At 42.5% G+C, this 19234-nt stretch overlaps 1 protein-coding gene across 2 annotated transcripts in view; it reads right to left on the bottom strand.

The window, feature by feature from the left end:
- Positions 1–266: 266 nt before the first annotated feature.
- UBE2H (ubiquitin conjugating enzyme E2 H) overlaps positions 267–19234 on the bottom strand; it is a 68125-nt gene continuing 49157 nt past the window's right edge. Inside the window, exons 5-8 of one of the 2 annotated variants that reach the window (XR_004644886.1) lie at positions 17137–17189; positions 11963–12091; positions 3188–4527; positions 267–2290 (exon numbers count right to left, since the gene is read on the bottom strand). Coding sequence is in view for 1 of the 2 variants with exons in the window: in XM_034763868.1 (XP_034619759.1) it covers positions 4403–4527; positions 11963–12091; positions 17137–17189 (307 nt within the window). In the remaining variant the exon portion in view is untranslated. Of the gene's footprint in view, positions 4528–11962; positions 12092–17136; positions 17190–19234 lie in introns of both variants that reach the window. The other variant, XM_034763868.1, reaches the window with a different exon arrangement.

Genomic DNA, 19234 nt, shown 5'->3' on the forward strand with positions numbered 1-19234 from the left:
AGTACAGCTATTTTTAACAAACTGCCTGACTTATAGTAACCTAGTTACATCAAACACTGCAGTCAGACACTCTGCATATGCAATGGGATGTTTTTCCACCAGAGCATCTCCTACAGAAAACACCTGGACTGGTTTTGAAGGCAGAATCTGGGCAGTCTGGTTAACAGCTGCTGTTGAATCTCAGGGGCTGGAGGTTTAAAAGACGGGAGGCACTGGAGATGCTGCCTATGACAGTGAGACCTTACTGATCAAGTACCAGTCAAGTGTCAAGGTATATACATCTTTTATTTAAAAAAGTTTACAGTTCTTTAATTATACACAACTATTTGAGAGGTTATATTCTTAGAGAAGAGGCATTTGTCATGGTGACAAGCATGCCCACTACATCATCACAATGCAAGAAAAAAAGGGGAAAAAAGAAAAGAAAAGAAAAAAGCTTAGACTCAAATGAAGGGAAAACACCCTTTATCTCTTCAAGTATCACACAACAGGTATCAAATACAGTCAGTAAAATAATGGCCATTTCTCATGCTGCACACGCTCTTGCTAAAGTGCCAGGGGAATTCAGATGAGCAAAAAGAAGCAAAAGAAAAACAAACCAACAGCCCTGCCCTCTCCTCAATGCCCCCTGCGTGGTGTGGTACAGATCTGACATCAAAGGTGCAGGGTGGGGGTGGGGGTGGAGGGTGTCCTTGCATACCGGAGAGCTACCACTTACATCAGAATGCCCTGTGATTAGTCTTGCTGGGAGGGGGGAAAAAAAGCCAGGGCAACCCAACTGCAGCACAGGTTACAGCATTTCTCATCCCTTATGGGGAAAAATGGGACTCCAGCTCCCTGGTTTGTGTGCACTGCAGGCGGATAATGTGGTGGTGGTGATCAAACATGGATAAGGGAGATTACAGAAGTGACAATGTAGGTAGTATTCCCATAAACCTAAGTGGCCAATTTGAACGTCAGAGGTAACAGAAATTGCATTTAACTTCCATTTCCCAACCCCTCTGACTGAGGGTTTACACATTACCAGTTAATTTACAAAGCATTATTCCACTCAGTTCATATCGAGATGCCACTCCCTTAAGATTAGCTTCGCCAAGACTCCCCTCCTTAATTTTTTAAGTCTAAAATTGTCATGATGGAAAGTCAAATGAACCAAGAAAATACACTTGGAAACCTCAAGGAGAGTTGAAAACACGCCTGATGAAATTCAAGATTAACCTAGTTGGCAATGTAGGTAGCTTCTGCAGATCTGGGGCTGCTTTGATATTTCTCAATTTGTACAGGTCACACAAAGCTCAAGAACAAGGTGACAAGCTATCAGACATGAAGCCAAAGAGCCTACTTCCATAACAACGAGAATAGGTTACTAACAAGCTTTCATATTCAGGGATTCATTGAGAGCACGAATCTACATACAGTGGATCAATCGTAGTCATGTTGGAGTAGGCTTGTTAATTTCCACCTGGCTGATGCTTTGAGATTCAGTCATCTGAACGCGGAAGAGAATGGCAGTGGGTCTTTCAGAAAAAGAACATTAGCATTTCAAAAGAAACTGGAACTGAAAAAAAAAAAAAACCTGGGCATCCTGCTTCAAAACGATTCCACTTTTCTCTTCCAGACTAGGGGTGTGTAGTTTATTTACAGACGGTTCTTGTTTGAGATGGGGAGGGAAGTGAAAGATGGGAGAAAGGGCAGAATGAGGCAAAAAGCAGTTGTTCCAGTCTAGAAAGAAGGGAAATCCATTAGAATTTATTCCCTACAAGAGTTTTACACTAGGCCATATTCCTTTGAACTGCAGGTGTTTGACACTTTACTGTAGGCTTCCTTTCCTGCTGTAATCACTACAGGGGAGAATGATCAAACATGAAATATACCAAGAAGATGATCTTTTTGACATGCTGCAGGCAATGCTATAGATTTCACGTGTAAAGCTCCATTAATATCCAAGGAAACATCTTGCTGGAGAAGTTCCAGATCTATACCCACAAATACCTTGCTTCGGCTGCCTGCATGCACAAAGTAACGTGCAGAGGAATCAGAACAACTTGGACAACTAACAGAAGCCAAACTGCATCTTCACAACCTAGAAAAATCAATGCGGTAAAAGGTGTGCTTACTTTTCCAGGAGTCTACCTTAGATTTGCAGCTCTAATTGTAATTCTTTTGGAAGCTTAGGACAGGACACCTTTTTATTAGAAAACTGGCTTCTTCAAATGAGAGAGATGCATGAAAGTGTTCACTGTGTTAAACCTGGTCATTGAATAGACTGGGGGAAGAGTAATACAGTTACCTGGAAAAAAAATTAGAGGTAATTAGAACACTGTTTTTTATACAATATTGAAAAAATACAAATTTTTATTGTTTTGTTGTTTTTAAACTGATATCACCACCCAGCACTTAGACTACCCCTAAATAGCACCTACAGTTAAAGGTTATAGCACAAGCAAACTGCTAGTTCAGCAGGTAAGCAAGTTAAACAGTGCCAACACAGTTCTGCCCCCCCTCCCCAAAGTAATGAGAAAACAGCGTGCTAGATAAGAGTTAAAGTACACCATTACATGTTAAATAGTTAATACTACCCTTCCAACAAGCCACAAATGCTAGAGAACTTCAGCACAGTAACTAACCACAGTCCTACATCACTGCTTTTTAAAAAAAGAAAAAAAAAAGAAAAGAAAAACCTTTTGCTTCATGCCCGTAATTAACATAAAATAAGTAAACCCTTTGTATGTTATTTTTATTAAGGAAAATCATGCTAAAGCAAAATTGTACTTCATATAGCTTTTTCCAAAACAAAAAAAGAGGAAAAAAACTGATTGTGCTTTATGGATTAAAAAAGGATTGTATCTTTCAACCCCATTAACTCAAAACTTGGTGGCATTCCTAAAAGAAAAACATTTGTGGGACAATGAAAAAAAAGTGTTTACTCAATCCAGTCTGTCATTCAAAATTCTCTGTTCAAGAGTCACTCAGCGTGGGTTGAATTCCACATACTGTCCTGAAGGTTTCATCAAAAAAATATTAAAGTATCTGTCTGTCTATCCAAACCCCTCAGAAAACCCTAAGAATACAGCAAGTAACATTCAGATTTAAGATCCATCTTAGTTAGGATTTCAAATGCACAATTATCCAAATTCAAGTATCACTGGCAACCCAGGTAGGCGTTTACTGTATTAGGTTCTCTTACCATTAAATAAAAATAATAAAAAACTTAATATGTTGAAATACACCAGAAGAAATCAAATTTTTCATTCAGAAGAATTCTTGAAAATATTTTTCGCTTGTTTCCCCAATTTATGGTTTTATTTTTATTAATCTCAAATATTCTTAGAGCATTTTTCTTTGTTAAACTTTAGTTTGGTCTGTTGTACACACAAGCAGATGGCTACCAAGCTGCTGCAGAAGGGAAAACAGAAAAACAAAAATGGGAAAGAGAATGTGCCAACGGATTCATGGACTATGGCCAATGGGCCAATCTTCATGGGTCTGAAGCTCTCAGCAAGGCTAGTCCATCTGGTCAGAGAACCCTCTTTTAGGAGATGGAGACAGTTTGCAAGGTGTTTGATCATACTTCAAGCAAGAAGGAAAGCTTGAAGCTATTACAGGGTAGCAGTTTCAAAACTATGACAAAGAGTTTGCCTTTGTATGTGCTCCAGGTAAATTAAAGCACTGTTCATATAGCATTGTGTTTTTTCCCCCCGAAAAAAGGGAACAGCTCATAATCCAGACCAAGAAAATGAGTAAAGTCCAGATGAAGGCTTTCCAAAGTCCCAAAAGCAAATAGATGAGTGGTTGTAGGTCCCTACAGTTCAGAGGGTGGGCAGAAGTCCAATATAAAAGTGTACTTAAAATCCAAGTCATTTTTTTTAAGCTTCGATGCTCTGAATAACTCCGTGCACTTTTTAAATGCAACTCCACATAAACTATGATAGCGAGTTTGACCTGAAGGAGCACTTTTTATTTCAACGTCTGATCTAAAAATGTTCTTACATTATCCCCTAGACTTTTTACTTTGAGAAAGCTCTGTTCCATCTTATCATCCAAGGTGGTAGCTGTGGAACCACTGATAAAAAGGAAATCTCTAAGTCCCTACCTATCGGAGCAGCTGTTTGAGTTGACAGTTCAGTAGCACACAAGTTGACTTGGCCAAATGGAATTATGAATACATGCATTCGGGCTGCATATTGCTACCAAAATGGAATGTGGGAATATGCTATATACCTTGGGTTTGAGAAATGACCAAGAAATCAAGATCTAAAGGGTGATATATATATCAATGCTATTATTCATAAAAACCTTGTTTAGTAATAAAAAAAATTGCTTTGTTTAAATATGAATATTATAGTCTGCTTCTCATGGTTAGGAAATAATAGTCTCTCTGAAAAGCAGGTTGCTTCTTCTACTACAATTCCATATCCTGGGCCTCATCTTCCGAGAAGTCAGACATGGAGCTCTCTGATGAGCTGTCCCCGGTACCTTCTTCCTGTTCTTTTAGTGCTTCTTCTGTTGCATATTTCTGAATGTATTCTGTATGTGAGGAAAGAAAAGGGTATAATCAGCATATGTTCAACTCCCACAGCCATTTATAAAAATGGGTTGGTACTGAGCATGGCTGAATAAAAAATTAATGTAACAGCCGGTGGGATAGTGCCATATATGGACAATAAAACATAATGATTATATAAATTAACATAGGGATTGCCATATCGGTTTAGACCAAAGGTCAATCTCGTCTGACCACAGCCATATTAGAGGCATCAAAGGGAGGTACAAGACCCTTGGATAATGCATGAAGTCCTAAGGCATACATGTTGATAAACACACACATTGTTAGGATACTGAATACTAGACTTGGAGTTAGAAACAGCCAGTGCCCTTTACTTCTGCACATACACCGGTTTAAAAGCCTCATGTTCAGAACCCATTTGCTATAAAAATGGAAAGTCATCCCATATTAAGGTGATCAAATGAGAAAATCCAACCTAGAGCTCAGCCTCCCTCCCCCCCCCAAAACCCCCCAAAACATATTGTCATGAAACCCGAGATAAGAGCTGGCCCACAATGCCGTTAGGGGCACAACAGGTTAGGCTGTGAAAGTTCACGGTCATAGTGAATCCAGGTCTCCTGGAAAAGAAGAAAAATCTGGGATATTCTACAAGGGCTATACTTGGTCATTGGGCAGGAAGGCTGAGAGCTACTGTACTGGTCTGTCCTGCTGCCCTATAATACAGTATCTTGAATACTTCGTTTTCATATTATGTATCAGCAATCGCTGTTAGTACCACAGTGTGGCTGTGCCATTGTGAATGGGATGCAATGCAGTGCGCGCAGTACCAAGGGGAAAGGAGAATCGGAGACCCTCTCAAGATACAGCCCACATTATGGAAAAGTTTTGAACAATGCTTTATGGAATTAGAGACTGATGATACTGGCATAACTTCCAGAGAAGGAAAGAGATGAGAGGAGATGAAGGCTGGAGAAAAAGCTGGAATACAGATTTACTGCTTTTAACGTAATGCAAACCTGTGTTCCCTAGAATAAAACCACAACAACCCACCTCTCTATCCCCCAAGAGACAGGCCTTGCACTATGCTTTAGTATCAGACAAGGGCAGTCATAGTAGCAGAGAAAAAATTCTAGAGGGTGCTCCCCAGGAACTCCCAGCTATCAATTTCCAGACATTTAATTCTAGGAGCTCTAAACACAAGCACCCCAGCCAATCTCAGCTACTGCAGTGGTTCCTATAAAGAGAGGAGGTTTCAAAGCCAAGACCCAAACCATGCAGGGCTCTAGCTAGATCAACACCTTGAATTACAACCAAAAGCAATTAAGGAGCCAGCACAGGTCACAGAACTGGTTTAATAGGATTCTGGAAGGCAAATGCATTTTGTGCAAGCTGTGGCGTGTGCCATTTTCTAGTGTCGCTCCATGCAGAATGCACAGTAGTAATCCAGTTTAGGAGCAGGATTATTGAGACTATGTCCAGAGTTGAGGGTCACAATCATCTTACTACATGTGCCTACGGAGGAGGCTCTTGGCTGACACTATCTGACCTTCCAAGAGCAGCCACGTCCCGAATTTGCAGACCTCCTGAAAAAGGGTGTACATGCGGGGATCATTCCTCCAACCCAGTATCTTTGGGTAGATCTTCACTGCACAGAAAAACCTGTGGCACTGAGTCTCAGGCAGCAAGGCTAAAAATAGCAGCGTAGATGTTCCCGCTTGGGCTGGAGCCTGAGATAAGGGGGTAGGGTCCTGGAGCCCAGCCTCCCACCTGAGCATGACTGCCTACACTGCTATTTTTAGCCCTGCAGCCTGACCCCACAAGCCCGAGTCAATTGACCCATGCTCTGAGACCTGGTGTTGTGGGTTTTTCTTTGCAGTATTAACAGACTATGTCTTGTCTGGATTGAACTTCAGCCAGCTTGCTCTCAAATCCTGTTCTCAACTAGGCACTGGGAAAACATGCCACACCATTTAGGTGAACAGGTCATGTAAACTGAGCTATCCGAGTCTGGTACATCCCTCTAGCTTGGGACCGGGGTACATGAGCAGGGTGAGGTGAGCATTTCTTACGCTGTACCTGCTCCGTGCTTAGATTTCAGTTGCTAATCTGGCAGTTTTCACAGGATGGACATGAGCAGAAGGCAAGACGCCTTGCTTCTAAAGCCCCAAACCAGATTTTTTTTAAAGCAGCAGCCATTCCTTTATGCTTAATGTTGTTTAGCTCCCACAATAGGAGGTGTCAATGAATTCCAATTCGTATCACGAAATCCCAGCCTAAAGGACTTGGAAGTGTTGCTCTTTTCCTTAACTCAGGGTAGGTCTCCACTTTGCTCACCTCCGGCTCCGGCGGTAAGCAATCGATCTTCTGAGATCGATTTATCGCGTCTTGTCTAGATGCGATAAATCGATCCCCGAAGTGCTCGCCGTTGACGCCGGTACTCCAGCTCGGCGAGAGGAGTACGCGGCGTCGACGGGGGAGCCTGCCTGCCGCGTCTGGACCCGCGGTAAGTTCGAACTAAGGTACTTCGAATTCAGCTACGTTATTCACGTAGCTGAATTTGCGTACCTTAGTTCAAAGTCGCGGGTTAGTTGGACCAGGCCTCACAGTTTCATGGTGCATAAAGGAGGGAGGATCTGTCTTGCACACTGTATTTTCCCTTCCACTGGCCTAAAACACTGCTAATTGGCCATCCTTTATTTCATGTCATGCCAAGCGACAGATGTGCTTATGAAACTGTGGGAGGTCACTTGTAATGCGAGATGCCAGACATACATGACCATAGAAACTTGCATTTGAAAAGCTAGTTTTGTTTAAGTAACATCAATAATCTACTTGCATCTTTCAGTTCAGTAGAAGAGAATGTTAAGCTGGATGTTAAATCTTTGGCAACATCTTTCTTCCCACTGCCTCCAAATTTCTGCGGTGCTTATTTCTAGCATGACGTACAGCTACGCACAGTACATCGGAATCTTCAAATAGTTAATTGTCTATACAGGCACCAGCTGGCTAAGTTGCAAGAAGCCAAGGTTTCTGGAATTGAGGCTATGGAATTAGGCCACTAGATGCTTTAATACCTGCTACAAGAATAGACACTGAAGTGCTGTTGAACTACAGGGACCCTCTGCATTTAAAGTACTTGAGCCAAATGGCTAAAAGGGGCTTTCAAACTCATATGGAGGCACATGCTGATTTCTAATGACAAGCAGCTTCTCTCTAATGGTTTAATTTGCAATGTTCACCTGCGAGAGGTGGCTGAAGTTTGTGTCATGAGAACTTGCACAAACAGCTCAATAACGATCGCTCTGTAAACACTAGGAAGTGTGGAACATTTGCAGTGATGCTGCATGCAGCGTGAAGACATTCAGACGGTCAGGCTCCCTACCCTTCTGGAAACCATTTCATGAATACAATAATGTGATAAAGGAAAGTGCCCTGGTCCTGTGCAACTGGATCTTGTATACTAACAAAAAATGATCTGCTCAAAGGCAGCATTTAACTTCTTGGGTGCCCGTTTTGGGGTCTGTCTTGCTTAGCAATTGAACTTCCAATAAAAAAAATATTGGCCCAGATAAACCTCTCACACACACACACCTTTCACACCTCAGCAACAGGATCCCACCCTTCCTTTTCTCCAGAAATTTCAGATCACACCCAACACCTCAGATAGTCTTGTGAACACCTCTTCCCATTCGCAACCTCACAATATCCCTGAGTTCACTACCACTCCTGCTTATGTGGGAGACTAATACTAGGAAAGCAGCTAGCTGTCATCCTGACATTTAGCAGGTAAGAACAAGGACAGGAGCCATGTGACCACCTGCCACTTCACTAACTCTCAGAAAGTGCTCCAAAGACCCAAGGCCCACAGCTTATAAAGCACAGAGGCAACTTTAGCACAAATAGATACTTACCACCCATCAACACATCTAAACCCTTGACACTTGTTTGCTAGGCCAGACTAGAAAACTGAGGAGAGGCTGCCTAGCCATCAGCAAGATGGCCATTCATTTTAACCTCTGGAAATTCCTGACTTCCAGGGAACTTTCATGTCTAAACAATTAACCCTCTTTTTGGGTTAAACTCATGTTACACTGGAGGATCTTGTCATTTTTCAATCCATTAAGGAAAGATGACACTGAAGTGTACATTCTGCTGGCCCTGTAGATACCACAGGAAGTATATTTTCAAGTGTTTAGCATAAAGGTTTGAAATCAAGATTTCATACCAAGAAAGAACCAACATTGCTTCAAATATTTTAGCCCCAAAGGAATGCAAAACAGCTCTATCTATACCCCATTCACAGCTCTATCAGTATTTAACCATTTACTAAAATTATGCACCAATAAAGAGCCAGCCCTGATTTTTTTTTTTTTTTTTTTTTAAGGCACAAATGGGAGTTAAGCACTCAAATCCCACTGACCTTCAATAGAAGTTGATTGCTTAACTGGCTCTTTGAGCCTTTGGAAAAAAAATATCCCCCCCCCCCCCCCCCCCAATTTCCTCTCTTCTAGGATGGAAAGACTAAAAAGGTTCTCTTACCTCTATGGCCATTAACAAGTTTTATATCTGAAGAGTGAAAAGCTGTACTAGTGTTAAACAAAAATCTTTCCAGCTGTGTACACAATAGTCGCACCAATGGACAACTATAGGTTCCATTATGAATCTTTATTTAAGGGTTTTGTTCTTCATAAGGATTGTGGCAGGCTGAGAACTTTGTACCAGGTGTCAGTCCTAGGAGCAATCCCCAACACACACATCAAGCAGATATTTTATGCTTTCATAACTAAAAAATGAGGAGGTAAAGGCAAGAGGAGATAAATTATGTATTCACAGTACTTAATTTTCCAGAGCAAAGAAGTTGCTAGAATCCATTGCATCAATTCCAGCATGTCCAAGACCTTTTTTTAAATATTACCGTTACAAAGAGGGATTTCACAGAATGGCAGTGTTCAGTTCTATCTTATGGTTGTCATGCAAAACTGGTAAGAAGCCAGAGTATTCAAAGTGGACACATGACTCTTATGCATACGCTATGTAAGATGAATTGATTACAAAGTTTGGAAGGCATAGTAAATCACAGAATGGAGGACTGGAAGGGACCTCCATAGGTCATCTAGTCCAGCCCGCTGCACTGAGGCAGGACTAAGTATTATCTACACCACCCCTGAAAGGTATTTGTCTAACCTGTTCTTAAAAACCTCCATTGATGGAGATTCCACAACCTTCCTAAGTAATTTGTCCCAGTGCTCAACTACCATTACAGTGAGGAAATTTTTCCTAATGTCCAACCTAAATCTCCCTTGCTGGAATTTAAGTCCATTTCTTCTTGTCCTGTCCTCAATGGTTAAACTTAAACAATTTATCACCCTCCTTTTTATAACCTTTTACATACTTGAAGACTGTTATGTTCCCCTTCAGTCTTCTCCTCTCCAGATGAAACAAACCCCTTGCCCCTCCCCCCCAATCTTTCCTTGTAGACCTTTACACGTTTTTCAGAGTGGTAGCAGTGTTAGTCTGTATCAGCAAAATACTCTTCTCTGGACTTTCTCCAATTTGTGCACATCTGTCTCAAAGTGAGGTGCACAGAACAGGACACAATAGTCCCACTGAGGCCTTATCAGAGCTGAGTAGAATAGAGAAATTACTTCTCATGTTTTGCTTACAACTCTCCTGCTAATACACCCCAGAATGAGGTTTCCCTTTTTGTGACAGTATTATCTTCTTGACTCATATTTAGTTTGTTATCCACTATAACCCCGAGATCCTTTTCCGCAGTACTCCTTCCTAGGCAGTCTTTTCCCATTTTGTATTTGTGAAATTGATTATTTCTTCCCAAATGGAGTACTTTGCATTTGTCCTTATTGAATTCATCCTATTTATTTCAGACTGTATCTCCAGTTTGTCAAGATCATTTTGAATTCTAATCCTGTCCTCCAAAACTCTTGCAATCTCTCATACCTTGGTACCGTCTGCAAACTTTATAAGTATGTCATTATCCAAATCATGTATGAAGATATTGAATAGAACTGGACCCAGGACAGATCCCTGCAGGACCCCACTCGATATGCCCTTCCAGCTTGATTGTGAGCCGCTGATAACTACTCTTTGAGTATGGTTTTCCAACCAGTTGTAGACCCATCTTGATTCATCTCTAGTTTCTTCCTGAGAAGGTCATGTGGGACAGTATCAAAAGCCTTGCTAAAGCTGAGATATCTCACATCTATTATTTTCACCCTGTCCACAAGGCTTGTTATTCTCTCAAAGAAGGAGATTAGGTTTGACTGGTTTGGCACAATTTGTTCTTGACATTTGTCACCTTATTTTTTTTAGGTGCTTACAAATTGATTGTTTGATTATTTACTCCATTATCTTTCCAGGTATTGAAATTAAGTTGACTGGTTTATAATTCCCTATATAATTATATAATATAATTCCTTATTCCACTTTTTATAGATAGGTACTCTATTTGCCCTTTTCCAGTCCTCTGCGATCTCTTCAGACAGTTCCTTAAGTATTCTAGGATATATTTCATCAGGCCCTGCCAATTTGAGGACATCTATCTTGTCTAAGTAATTCTTAACTTGTTCTTTTCCTATTTTAACCTCAGATACTACCCCATTTATACTGATGTTCACTATGTTAGTCGTCCAATCATTGCTAATTTTTTTGGTGAAAACAAAAAAAAGTCATTTATTTCAGCCGTTGCTAAATTTGCTCTCGTTTCCTCCTCGCTGAGTAATAGGTCTTCCCTGTCTGTGTGCTTCATGGTTTATGCCAATCTCTAACTATTAGAGACCCGGATGAGACCTATATGGGGTCAGATTATCCAACATCTTTCTATTGAAGGGTTCCTATACCTCCTCTGAGGTATCTGGCACTGATCCACCAGGACAATTCCTACATTATTTTAAGAGACGCCAGACAGGCACATGTATGCACATGCGTGCGCAAACACACAGAAAATGGGGTGAGCTAATGGCATGACTGGTGCACAACTTTGAATAGCTGTATTTTTTGTTGACTTTTAAATAAAATACCCCAGGGAAAAAACAGCCGGAAAAATCTGTGCTACTTTAGCTACAAAAATATTACTACCGTCTCCAAACGTCTGAAGTTTGCTTTTAAAGTTGGGGACCTTGGGAAACCGCCTTTAACTTAGTTCCTTTCTGTTTCTAACTTATAATAGTTTGCCAAGACATTCCCCACATCCAAGCTAAGCAGAACCATTCCCAACACTGTATTCTACAGACCAGCTTTAAATTTAAAATGATGGTGGTTCATCCACTCTTCCCAGAAGACTATCCTGCTCTAAAATTAAATACATCTATTTTAGAGCAATAGTGGTCATCAGACAAAAGGTATTTAAGATGTACAGTGAAGAGAACAAGTTTCTCCCAAACAGCAACAGATCAAAGTGATACCATTAATTTTTCAACATTCCATTGACTCCCCTACCTTTAATTTTCTGTTTGTATTCTTCCGGTCGGTGGAGATACATGGCTGCAGCGTCACCATTTAGAGGATCTATGGGGTTAGGATAGGCCAGCAACTGGGGCAGGAACGACTCAAATATATTGGTAAGATCTGCAAGATAAATTAACACAAAATCACATTGCACATCCACATCTCAGACCCACAGACAACCAAGTTAAACATCAGTGAAACTGTGTATTGCTGTAGTCAGATATTAAGATGGTGTGAAGCTTATATTAATATAAGTTTTCCTGTCCTAGACTGCTCATATAATTGAGAATTTGTGTGATAGAGCTTCCACTACTTTATGCCCAAAGTATTTTACACTTCGATAGCATCTTTGATCTGAAGATCTCAAAGCACTTTACAAACACAAATAACTTCTTCAGCATCCCTATGGAGATTTGTGAAACGCTGTTACTTAAGGAAATGGAGGCAGAGGTTAAATGATACACCCAAGTCATACAGCAAGTATAGCAGGAATTAGACCCAGACCATTCTTTTATGCTTTAAACTTTGGACACTTTTCCTTCCCAATTGCCTCACACCAAAATTCCCCATGCTTCCTCTCACATTACTGTCTTTAAATAAGTCGGCTCCTAGACTTAAAAGTGATACATCTCAGCATAATACAATTTCTACAGAGCTTCGACACTTGTGATAATAAAAAGAGCAACCCAACAAGTTCATTCTCCCATTTCAAAACAATTAACAGCATGCGAAGAGATTCACATTAATGCCTTACTGCCAGTTGGCATTTACCACTAATAATCCATGACAGGGAAACATGTTTCTGGTGCTGATGAGTAAGTGTGAACACACGAAACCATGCTCCACACCCCACCTCCAAAAGAGACATATGCACCATACTTCAAAGATGCGGGTGTGAAGCAACGGACTGTGCTATTCTTTCTTGGATGTTTCAGGCAGGTACCAGAAGGGCTGTATTCTCCCACACACATGGAAGAGTAAGCCCTCAGTGTGGGGTTAGGAGGGTGATTTTGCAAAGTTTAACTTCAGCAGTTAAAGACTAACAGGTGCATGTAGAATTTTTTTTTTTTTTTTTTTTAAATAAAAAGCAGGTTCACCCTTTCAATCTTTTTATTTTATTAGCATCACCTTTTCATCTGGGTAGTACATAGGCTCCCCTCATCCTTTACCCCCTTTCTGGTGGCAAAGAAAACCTGATGGAGTAGCTGCAGCACAAAGAACGACAAAAATGTCTGCTGCTAATCAAAAGAGGGTTTTTTTTTGGGGGGGGGGGGAAGAAGAGGGCAGGAAGAGACCCCACCCACCGTTTCTCAGCACATCAGATCCTGATGGAGACAGCACTAGGATCAGATCTGTACCTCAGGCCTTTATTAAATAGGCCAAGATTAAACATATCCTGCACCTGGATCTGACCCCTATTGATTTACATTGTAGGTCTACACTGCAATTAAGAACTCGCAGCTGGCCTGTGCCAGCTGACTCGGGATCGTGGGGCTCTGGCTAAGGGGCTGTTTAATTGCTGTGGAGACCTTTCAAGCTCACGCTGGAGCCCAGGCTCTAGGATCCAGTGAGGTGGCAAGGTCCCAGAGCTTGGGCAGCTGGAGCCTGAATATCTACACCGCAATTAAACAGCCCGTTCGGCTCGTGGGGCTCAGGCTGAGTCATCAGGCATAGGCCAGCTGCGTGCGTCTAGCTGCAGTGTAGACCTAACCTAGGAGAACTAGCACCATGTGAACTGCTAGCTCTCTGCAGACCACCTGCAAGTGCTCCTACAGAACGCACGGGAACCTCTGGCCTGGACATGGCACCAAGGAAGAGACTTATTGTCAAATCTTCCTTCCTGCATTAACACATCCTGCATATGTAGAAACTCCAGGGTACTGACTAGCTGAGTCACTTCAGCGTGAACGTGGCATAGCAGGGACGGAAATTCGGGTTTGCCTACACACAGGAGTTGCACAGTTTTAAGTAAGCCAGTGCAACATCACACCTTTAGTTAAACCAATGCAACTTTATGCATAGACCAGCCCTTAGTTATTTGCAGCTAAGCTATACAAGAGACAGTCTCTAAAATGCCAGTTATTTTTTTTTAAACTTAAAATTTTCTATTGAACAGAAAAGCCATTGCCCTTTTCAAGGGCAGGTAGATAGAAAGGAAGGCTACAAGAAACACTCTTAAGTACACAAATGTCTCTAGGCCAAGTTTGCCAAGGCTGCTGCATTGAGATGCTAGTTGTCACCATCAGCTACTTGTGGGCTGAAGTGCAACAGCTTCTTGAAGTGTAGTCCTCCTCTCAAAAGGGATCACAAAAATAGCGTGGCGCCAGCCAAGATGAGAATGTTTTCCAATGTAGTTCCTTCTGTCTACTCTAGCACTTAAGACAGTATTAGCAACAGGTTTGTTTCTTAGGCCTTGTCTACACTACCGAGGCAAGTCGACCTAAGTTACACTACTCCAGCTATGTGAATAACGTAGCTGGAGGCGACACGGCTTACGTGGATTTACTGCGGTGTCTACACCGCGCTGCATTGACGGGAGATGCTCTCCTATTGACTTACCTTACTCTTCTCATTCCAGTGGAGTACTGGAGTCGACCAGAGAGCGCTCTGCGGTCGATTTAGCGGGTCTTCACTAGATCCGCTAAATCGACTTCCGCTGCATTGATCACAGCCGTGTGGATTCTCAGTAAGTGTAGACATGGCTTCAGTTTATGTGGACTTATTTTATAACCCATCTGCCACTGGGAAAATTAGAAATATTTAATGCTTCCCAGTTTAAGATTAAATGGAAAGGGGAGTTTAGTTAGCGACTGAACAACAAAGCCCAAATGAAAGACAGCTCAAAATAGCCCCTTTTCCCTTTCAATGCCTGCCTTTTCCAGTTCTCTCTTTTCCAAGTCCCAACTAAACCAATGCTTCATTTTTAGTATTGCTTGGATGTGCACAGTATGGCTAAAATGAAGACGTTGTGCTAAGAAGGGTTTGGTGCTTTACTAGTTAAATAAAAGGAATTTACTAAACTATGGTCTTAAATCTAGTGGATTTATTGGTAGCAATCATAAGAACTTTCCATCTAATTTCTATTGAGTCAGCTAGTCCGTACCTTCTCTACCAATACAGGATTGGTTGTTTTAAAGGTCAAATGCATAACAAAATAGTTGTATTACTTTATATTGGAAAAAAATCTTCCTAGATTGCTTTCACCCTCCAAAATTAGATCGTTCTGTGTTTCTGCTGCAGAGAGAAATTTCTTGTGTTCCTTGAGTATATGGCTGTCTCTCTAAAAGTCAAGGTGACTGATGACTTATAACTGGAGGGGAAAAAAAGGTCTAATGCAGATGACACCAGCAACACAATCAAAGAACAAAAAGGAGTTACCTCTTCAGCGTTCCAAAGCATCCTCCAGAAAAAATAAGGAAGTTTGGAATAAGATGAATGGCATTCAACAAGTGCATTATTTGACAAGTTGTTGGCATACCAACAGTACATCCTGATTTTGTCTGTAACGTATATTAGGTATAGATTTTTGAAAGCTTTGAGATCACCTTTACACATCATAGAAGAGCAGTAAGTACTGCAGTTGTTTTCCCTCCCTTTACAGTCCACAAAAGCATTCTTAGGAAACCAGTTACAGAAAGGGTTCATATGACATTTTGTTCGTAAATACTGTCGAAACCCCGCTGCAACAGTCCACAGTAGCATCTCTCAAAACAGGAAGCTATTTTTGCACAGCTTACAAACCAGTATCCAGATTGCTAGTGTACAACATCAGAATAGCAAACAGAGTGAAGCAATTCTAATTTGTCAGTCAGACACGTCATCTGCAGCTGCTTTAAGACTGTTGAACAAAACTGCACATTGCTCATTTAGTACTCTGGCTACTTATCCCACTGTTGGGTTTTCTCAGGGTAAAGTCCACTGCTGAGAATGAACATTCCTGGTACGATCAGTGTAGAAGTAAAAGAAAGCTCTCCTCACCTTATAAACTACCACTCGTCTTTCCTGCATTCCTCAGCAAAAAAATACATATAATAGAAAACCTGACCCCTAGCCGCAGTTGCAACATAACAGCATGAGTTTTTCATTGTGCAGTCCCAACTAAGTACTTCGGCATTTTTACTACAGGTATGTAGTAGGTCCAGTTCTTGGATCCACTGTTTCTATTGCATAATTTGAAAGAAAACTAAAGCAGTTTGGTCTTTAAAGTAGTAATTTGTTACTTTGGCAATAGGTTCAGAACATTGACAGTCAAGAAACCAGGGAAACTAGAAATAGATGAGACAACTTTTCAAGGTGAAAAGTCAAAGGTAAAGCGTTTATATTGTGTGCATACTGCTTAACCCTATACATCGAAGTGTGAATATAGTGTCCATAAACTACACCGAGAAGTTTGATGCAGCCCGCCACACAAGAGAACGAGCTCTTAAATATCTGTTCTGTTTAACAGTTTCAGACTTACATAAGAATTATTATTTACCTGAGTCCTTGTCACTATAAATTGATCTTGTTAGACCTCTAAAGCTAAACAGAATCATGTCTGATCAGTAATTGGATGGAAGACCTCCCAGGAAAACAAATTCTGCAGGAAGTGATGTAGACAAATTAGTAGATGGTATCATTTCTCCTAAGTTGTTTTGAAACAATGCCTCAATTTGATGGTGAAGGGGAATAAGTGTTTCTGAAGCCACCTTCTAAAGAAAAATCGATCAAGGTCCCAACCAGCGTCAAAGAAGGCTTTCACCCTTCCTATCTAAAATTCAATTTGGATTACTGCAGTCTGGTTACTTAAAAATTTCCCCCATAGTTTCATCTGGATACTGTAGCATTCTTCACTTCCTATCCTGAAGTGTTGCTGCGTTACTGTTGAGCAGTTGCCACATTCCACCTCAGAGATGGCTGCACTTTAGTGGGGGGTTGAGTGATTCCAGTACAATGTTTACAGAATCCTTCAACATCTTTGGGATGAAAGGAGATGCGTTAAGTAACACTTTCATATCAAGCTTTTGTTACTAAACTGAACTTGGTTCAGTGAATAAAAAACCTACAATTTGGCTCACACTTTCCAAAATAGACCTTTGAGCACTTACCTCCAACAAGCTATATTAGGGTATTAAAACCAAATAAATGATGAAATGTGTCACCACACAGTGGATTGCCAAACTCACCATAGAGAGCTGTCCAAGTTTGATTAATTACATCTAGACATACAGTTCCTGACCTGAAACAGATGGAGAAAGTGGAATTAAAACATGTACAAGTTAGCAAAATACTTGTAGGATTTAACAGTTTTAACCCTGCACACTCCTCACCACCAAGCAGGGACCAATTATTTACACGTTGGTTAGAGCAAAATATAGGGCAGCCATAGTGAGTAGGAGAGCTTCCATACTATGTACAGAAACTAGATTTTTCTAAGGAAGGGATGAAGAGAAAGGGCACAGTAACTTGGAGCCAGTATTTACATGGGGGGATCTCACTTGTGAGACTAAGACTGGAAAGGAAGGAGGGGCGCTTCATTTAACACAGCAGTTCTCAATGGGGGGTCTGCGAACCCTTTCGGGGGGGCTGCGGGGCCCCACGGCTAAAACCCAGAGCCTGAGCCCCAGCACTTCCCACTGAAGCTGGGAGTCGCAGGGCTGAATTCTGGAGCCCCAAGCCCCGGTGCTCCCCACGGGGCAGAAGCCCTGAGCCCCTGGGCAGAATTGCGGGGGAACATGGGGATGTTCTTCCCCCCCTGCCCCAAAACTACAGTGCAAGAGAAGGGCAGTCCCGAGACAGCTCCAGCCCCTTCTCCACCTCCTCCTCTCCCCAACCCCCGGCCAGGTCGGAGGCGGGAAGCCAGAGCCAGGCAGTGCGGTACAGCTGCTGCTCTGGCTGGTGCCATGAAGCAGGCAGCCACAGCGTTCCTCGGCTCCTCCTGCTGCTGCTGGGGGTTGAAGCTGCTCCTCAGCTCCCAGAACCGCTTTGCTCACGCAGCTGGTAAGAGCTGCCTGGGTTGGGGGGACCCGACTCCATGGCTGGCAGGGGAGCCCTCGGGGAACAGGGCTGGCAGGGGAGCCCTCCCGGCACACAACCCCGAACTACCCTCTTCCCTGCACCCTGAGCTACCCCCCTGCCCACACAGTCCCCTAGCTACCCCCCTCCTCACCCACACACAGCCCCTAGCTACCCCTCTCCCTGCACCCTGAGCTAACCCCGCCCACACAGCCCCTAGCTACCCTTCTCCCCACACCGAGTTATCCCCGTGCCTGCACACAGCCCCTAGCTACCCCTCTCCCTGTACCCTGAGCTACCCCCTCCCTGCCCGNCTGCACACAACCCCTAGCTACCCCTCTCCCTGTACCCTGAGCTACCCCCTCCCTGCCCGCACACAGCCCCTAGCCACCCCCCTCCCTGCACCCTGAGCTACCCCCCTGCCCACACAGCCCCTAGCCACCCCCTCTCCCTGCACTCTGAGCTCTCTTCAAACTTTTTGAGCTGAGCCCCGCACCTTTGAGTTATAATTTTTAGTTGCCCCCCCCACAACCCAAACAGGCTGGGTGGCCTGCTGAGGCGAGCTGGGGGTGGAGGTGGCACTCCCTCCCTGGACCCCGCCGTACAGAGCTGGCCCAAGCCCTCCTGGCCCCTGCCCCCCCCCCCAAACAGAAGTCAAACTACACCTATGCCCAAGCCCCTCCCAGCCCAGAGCCCCTAGTCCACCCACACTGGGCCCTGAAATTTTTATTGCATGTTGGGGGGGGGGGGGTCTCAAAGAAAAAGGCTGAGAACCCCTGATTCAACAGATCTCAACAAACTGACTATATGGAAGTGACCAGATTTTTATGATTTCCTTTAAGAAGGGTTTTCTAGTATGTATTTTACATAATTTATGGACTAATGCTTACCAACAGACAGGCTGGAGAGTCTAGCTAGAGTTATTGTCTTGAGATGGTATCTTTGAAAAGGGGAACTAGCAACCCTGGTCCTTCTATGCCACAACATCTGCCTCATTTATTTATAAAAGCACCCAATGTTGCCTATGCATAAGATCACACAAGGAAAACTTCTGCAGTATGTTTCCTACCCAGTACTTCATACAGCCTGAACTCTGCCGGAAAAGTTACCTGTGGGGTAGTTTTATGAAACACTATCCTCTCAGATCAAATTCTTACCCTGGACTGTTAGTGTTAGATGACAGCTTTATCCAGCCCCATTAGCACACTATGAAAAAACTGCTTTGGCTTTCTTATGAAAGCAAAACAACTAGAATTAACTAATACCGCT

Source organism: Trachemys scripta, chromosome 1 (genome assembly GCF_013100865.1).
Source record: "Trachemys scripta elegans isolate TJP31775 chromosome 1, CAS_Tse_1.0, whole genome shotgun sequence".
NCBI classification, from domain to species: Eukaryota; Metazoa; Chordata; order Testudines; family Emydidae; genus Trachemys; species Trachemys scripta.